The sequence below is a fragment of the Megascapheus bottae genome, chromosome 7 (assembly GCF_031878675.1).
Source record: "Megascapheus bottae isolate mThoBot1 chromosome 7, mThoBot2.hap1, whole genome shotgun sequence".
NCBI classification, from domain to species: domain Eukaryota; kingdom Metazoa; phylum Chordata; class Mammalia; order Rodentia; family Geomyidae; genus Megascapheus; species Megascapheus bottae.
The window spans coordinates 22,608,125-22,614,306 of NC_143515.1; the positions used below are offsets into that span (position 1 = coordinate 22,608,125).

Below are 6,182 nucleotides of genomic sequence, written 5' to 3' on the forward strand. Positions count from 1 at the left end.
TGGGTTTGATTCCTTGGCGCCACATATACAGAAAAAAGCCTGAAGTGGTGTTGTGACTCAATGGTAGAGTGCTAGCCTTGAGAAAGCCCATGGACAGTGCCCAGCCCTTGAGTTCAAGTCCCAGGACTGGCAAAAAATACAATGATACTGGAAGGTGTTTATAGTCTCTAAGGATCTATTGGTGGCTCATCCCTGTAATTCTAGCCACACAGAAGGCTGGAATCTGGAGGACTGAAGTTCAAGGAGAGCCTAGGCAGAAGATTAATCCACATCATAGCCAATACAAAGCCAAGCTAGAGATGTGACTCAAGTAGAAGAATGTCAGCCAGCCGTGCATGCAAACTGAATATGCAAGCTAAGCAAGCTGAGGGCCTGAGTTGGAACCCCAATACTGAAAATAAAAACAACAAAATCAATTTTCAATAGGTAGATAATGGTATCTTTGGGATTCAATGTACCCCTTGAATCCCAAAGTAGGTACCATTTGTAGGTACCATATCATCTACAGAAAATTTTCATTTAGAAATCAGCTGTCTGAAATTGGGAGCAAGCTCATACTTGTAATCAATCCTAGCTACTCTGGAGGCTAAGATCTGAGGATTGTAGTTCAAAGCCAACCCAGGCAACAAAGTCCATAAGACACTGATCTCTAATAAACTACTCAAAAAAGCCAGAAGTGGCACTGTGGCTCCAGTGGGTAGCACACTAGCCTTGACCATACCACAAAGAAGCTCAGGGACAATCGCCCCAGGCCCTGAGTTCAAGTCCCAAGACCAGCAAAAAATAGAGAAATTAGCTGTCTGAAAATAACATAACTCAAATACATCATCACAAAAAAGAATGCCAAAATATTTTTTATTTTAGAAGCCAACCCCAGTACTTATGATATTGGTTTGCTTTCATGTTTAATAACTACCTTTAGTCACTTAATCCTAATTAAAGAATTAAAGAAAATGAAAGAGATGCCATGAAAAACTAGAAATTTAGTAGGCAAGGAAGTTAAAAAAAAAGATCTGAAAATTAGGGACCACACAATTCACCAAGTCAGTCTATTCTGTTCATACTGTGTGGCTACTACTGCTCTCAGCACAAATTCCTAGAAAAAGTTCCCAGTATCAAACCAAATAAAATTCATGCCTTCCCAATTTCTCACTACCATTTCATCCTCCCAGGAACTGGCCCTAAATTCTCCAAAACAAAGCTCACAATCACAACACAAACCCTGCCTCCAATGTCCTCTCTCTTACAGGGGTACTTCATTCTCCATCTTTTCCTTCTCAAGCTCTGTTTGTGAAACCCCTCAATCTCCAATCTGGTCCTCAAAAAGATATGTTCCTCTACCTCTCCAAGTGGAGAAGCTAAGAGACATCATTCATTCATTCATTCTAGTAAGCCATATATTTCTTCTGGGAGGAGGGAGTGTCTTTACCACTGCATTGTGTTTCTTTCCACATACTAGGCATCACATACTTCTTAACCATCAATAATCTAGTTTAACAACTCTACAAACAGTAAGCACAAAGGGCCACTGACTCCCACCCAAATAGCCAAATACTAGTTGAATAATCTCTTTTTTTCTAAAGACCTGCCTGGCCCTGGCCCTTTCTACTCCATCTTCCCCTCTCCAAGAATTCAATGCTGTGATTAGACCCCAAGGTCTTTTCTCCTTGTATCTTAAGTGCTCCTCATGGCCCTCTCAGAGGTCAGAGCACAAACCCGTTGTCTCTGAAAATCTTGATTCCATCTTCATAAAACTCACCCACTTCATTTCATGAGTCCAAAAACAAATGCTCCAATCTTCCCAGGACTCCCTTCCAACCCAACTTACTTCCCTATACATGTCAACTCACAATACTACCACCAATTTAAATTTCTTTTCACATGATGCCAAGTTTTGATTCATTAACACCTGTCTTTATTCCATATATGGTAACTCTTACTATATGTGTCTTCTCATATTAATATTTTAAGCACCACAGTGGAAAGAAAGTCTGCGTCTTTCAGAGTTTAGAAGTGATTCCTGTGTCCAGACTAAGAAGTTTTGAGACTCCTTTACCATGGGCAAGCACTCAGCCTCAACTCAAAGTCTGTATGGGAAAAGAAGGTAAAGCAGCACTAAGGAACAGAAGAAAGCTCAACTGATGCCAACTCACCAGCAAAAAAAAAAAAAATCTGTATCTCTCCAGGACAATCAAACCTCCTCTTACCTAAATCTAGTTTCAGCCCACAGTTGAGAAGACCCCAGCCTTGAGCACAAAAGCTCAGGGACAGCTCCCAGGCCCTGAGTTCAAGCCCCAGGACAGCTTTCCACAATCAACTCTGCCAAAATATCTGTCCCCAGGGTCTAAGGCAACAATTTAAGCACAACATTTTCTGTGGAAAACGAGTTTTCTAAAGGGAAAACATCTACAAACTGGATCAGGTATGGTAAATAACTAGGGGGGGTGTGTGTGTGTTTGATTCCTCAGTCTCATTGGTGGCTAACTAGGGTGTGTGTGTGTGTGTGTGTGTGTGTGTGTGTGTGTGTGTGTGTGTGTGTGTGTGTGTGTTTGCTTCCTCAGTCTCATTGGTGGCTAACTGGGTGTGTGTGTGTGTGTGTGTGTGTGTGTGTGTGTGTGTGTGTGTGTGTGTGTGTGTGTGTGTGTGTGTGTGTGTGTGTGTGTGTGTGTGTGTGTGTGTGTGTGTGTGTGTGTGTGTGTGTGTGTGTGTGTGTGTTTGCTTCCTCAGTCTCATTGGTGGCCACACCAGAAGAGAATGGTTTGACTCAACTGGTTTCGGGTGAGGATCGCAGAGGAGTTCAAAAGAGCTGCTCCTATATATCCACCAAAGTATGAAGTTACCCACAGCTCAGAATAACCCTCGACTTTCAAGACAGCAAGGAAGATTTTTTTAAGTAAGTCCTGGAGCCAAGGATTTGATGGCTAAATAGGCTTCCTGCACTGACTCCCTTCATCATTCGGAACCGCGGCTCCAACGCCAATCGCCAGCCCCAGCGGCTCGCAGGACCGGCCACCTAGACGCCCCCAGGCCGAGTGGGGGTGCGAAACGCGGACCCCGGGAAGGCGGCAGTTTGCAGCTGCGGGGGGTGGGGTGCGGAGGGACGGCCCGCCGGGCACAGTCAAGCCGGCTCGGGACGGCGTTTCCGGGTGGGTTCGGACACTCTGAATTAATGGCTCGGCGGCACGGGCGCGAGGTGAGTCGAGCGCGAGGAGGGCAAGAAGTCACCCGGGCCTGGGGCTCCCGCGACCCTGGGGCGCAGGGGCCGGGCCTGAGGCGCGAGGGCGGCTAGGAGTTCCCGCCGGCCGGGGTGGGCCGGGCCCGGCGCCGCGCGCCCACCCAGCCTCCTCACCGTGGCTCTGCAGGATCTCGTGCTTGAGGCCGCCGGTGTAGTCGATGAGCTCCTCCAGGCCGCGCTCGCACAGCTGCCCGTAGCCCGAGAACTTGTGCAGCACCTTCTCCAGCTCGCGCTCCACCGTCACGCACTGATCCATGCCGGAGGCGGCGGCGCTCGGCTCTCCGGCGCCCGGGTCTCCGCAGCCGTTCGGCCCGGGCCCCGCCGGGGCCGCTTCCTGCTCCTCGTCCCCCAGGCGGGCGGCGAGGACGGCTGAGGCGGAGGGCGCGCTAGCCACGGCGCCGGGGGAGTCCCGCGCAGCCCGAGCCCGCCTGCCCCATGGCACCCCGGCCTCGCGCCGCTGCTCCCGCTCACCAGCTCGCTACCCGAGCCCACCAGGCGCTGCGTCTCAGATCCCGGCCCGCCGATTTCAGGTGCCCGCGGCGGCGCCGCCGATTGTTTTTGTTTTCACGGGAACTGGCCGATGACCTGGTTCTCCCGGGCGGCACCAAGAGCCGCCAACTGGGAGGGGGTCAGCCTCCCCAGCGAAGGAAGGTGGCGGCGCGGGCCGTACCAAGAGCGCCCCCAGAGGAGGGGAGCGGCGCGGCGAGCGCGGGCGGAAGGACGCAGCCGGCGTCCGCACGCGCCGCGGCGTTCCAGGTGTGGGCTGTACCAACGGGCAGACGTGAGGGGGGGGAAGAGGCCCGAGGTGGAACGGGCATCCGATTGGTCCGAGTTACTAAACAGGGAACTTGGGAGACGCCCCCAGCTTCCCGAGAGCTCCACCTCTACGCGCCCCGTAAACAAGGGGGCGGAAACCGTCCCCAGCCACTCGCCCAGAAACGGCGAAGACCAGCCAATAGGCGCGGGGAATAGGTAAGAAAGTAGCGTTGTCCAATCATTGGCCGAGGCGTAACCCTCCAGCCAATCCGTGTGTGCGGGCGAAACCAATGGGGTCGCTGTTGGAGGGGGTGACGTGGAAAGCCTACCCAGAAGAGTGCTGTTTCTGGAAAGCCACGAAGTCGGGGGGGGGGGGGGGGGGGGGGGGGGGGAGGCGAGGGGGAGACACGAAGTGGAAGGAAATAGGACGGAAATTAAAAGAGAGCTATTCTCCAAAGGTTTGCGTCCTGACCCCGGCTTCTGTCATCTCCCGCGTCGTTCTCAAGGAAAAAAGGTGCGACGTTCAGAAGTTTGGCTAGAAGAGTCCGCCCCGCCCCCTGGATGCAGAAGGCAGCCCGGCGCCTCCGGGGGCGGGAGCCGCGGCGGGAGGGGACCACGCGCCGTCGGGCGGCCGGGGTGACTCCGGGGATGAGTTTGGAAGCCGCTTGCCGCTCCTGGTGGGCTCCGCCGGCGGTGCTCCCGACACCCGGGAGGCCAAACTGGACGTCTGGCGGGACCACGTGCCTGGCAACTTGGGGGAGGGGAAGGAAAACACTCGCCGGGCCCCACCTCCTCGTCCCAGAGGAGCCTGTCTGCTTTGAATCCGATGGAGTCGCTCTGCGCAGATCCCTGTCCTGGTTTAGCACCGTGCCTCCAACCTTATCTCTGCTCCCTAAGTTCACGACATGGTTAACTTTGAGGTGTCCCCAGGATCCGGCTAGTGTTACCTTACTTATAGCCTGGGCACCTGCTCTTTCCTGGGCCTGGGATACTCTTAACACCTTGCTCTTCCTAAAGTTCCCAGTTCACTTGTATCCTTAGAGGGTCCCTGGTACCATCACGTCACCGTAACCTCTACCTTACTTCCACTGTTAATTCACATAATGATTGCGACTTGAGGTGGAGTTTTTTGTTGGTGCTGTTTATTTTTGTGTCCCTGAGCTCTTCAGCTCAAGGCTACGGCCTTACCCTTGAGCCAAGCCCCACTTCCCGTTTTCTAGAGGTTAATTGGAGATAAGAGTCTCAGGTCCTTTTGTGCCCAGGCTGGCTTTGAACAATGATCTTCAGATCTCATCTGAGTAGCTAGGATTACTACAGGCGTGAGCCACCCTGCCTGGCTGTTGTTGATGGTTTTTTACATCATTAAAATGGCGTTTTACTTCTTTGTCTGCCTTACTTAATAAAACCTTGAAGGCAGGCCCATGCCACCATTTTCTTGCTTAGAATGCTGCCAGCACCTTGATAAGCAATCTTTTCTCCCCCTTTCCTATTTAATTAAGGTAGTAGCCCTTTTGATACTTTGTTTCTCTTTAATAATTAGGAAACAACTGAAATGAATGATACTTCACCGGATTGGTAGGTGGAGCTAAATGAGATAATACTTCTGACTGCCTATAATAACTGTATATTGAGGGAAATGGCCAAGTGTGGCTATAAGGGAGAAGCTGTTTAGACAACTGGAACATCTTTTATTGTACTTATAAACATGAGATAATGCTTAACCTAGATTTTTGTTGTTGTTGTTTGTTTAGTTGGGTTTTTGGGGCGATACTGAACTTTGAGCTCTGGGCTATGTGCTTGCTAGGCAGGTACTCTAAACCCTCTATTTACTGCTGTTTGTTCACCTCTTTGGGAATTATGTGCTACCACTCAAGACACCCCTTCCCCCATCCTCCCCTCTCCAGTCCAGCATTTGCTAGTTAATTGGAGATAGAATTTTGAGGTTGGTTTGGTTTGCTTTGGTTTTGGTTTTTGCAGTCCTGGGGCTTGAACTAGGGCCTGGGCATTGGTCTTGAGCACTTTTGCTCAAGGCTAACACTGCCACCACTTCCTGCTTTTTCTGTGTATGTGGTGGTGAGGAATTGAACCCAGGATTGGTGCAGGCTGGGCAAGCACACTAACAACAGGCCACACTCGCAGCCTCTTGAGGACTTTTCTTTGGGTCCACTTGCTTCAAACTTCAGTCCTCCAG

At 51.2% G+C, this 6,182-nt stretch overlaps 1 protein-coding gene across 4 annotated transcripts in view; it reads right to left on the reverse strand.

Annotated features, from left to right (window-relative positions):
- Rmnd5a (required for meiotic nuclear division 5 homolog A) overlaps window positions 1–3,899 on the reverse strand; it is a 54,159-nt gene extending 50,260 nt beyond the window's left edge. For all 4 annotated transcript variants that reach the window (XM_090336535.1, XM_090336534.1, XM_090336533.1 and 1 more), the window contains exon 1: window positions 3,350–3,899. In XM_090336535.1, the coding sequence (XP_090192661.1) occupies window positions 3,350–3,491 (142 nt within the window). In that variant the 5' untranslated portion in view covers window positions 3,492–3,899. The remainder of the gene's footprint in view (window positions 1–3,349) is intronic.
- Window positions 3,900–6,182: the final 2,283 nt, after the last annotated feature.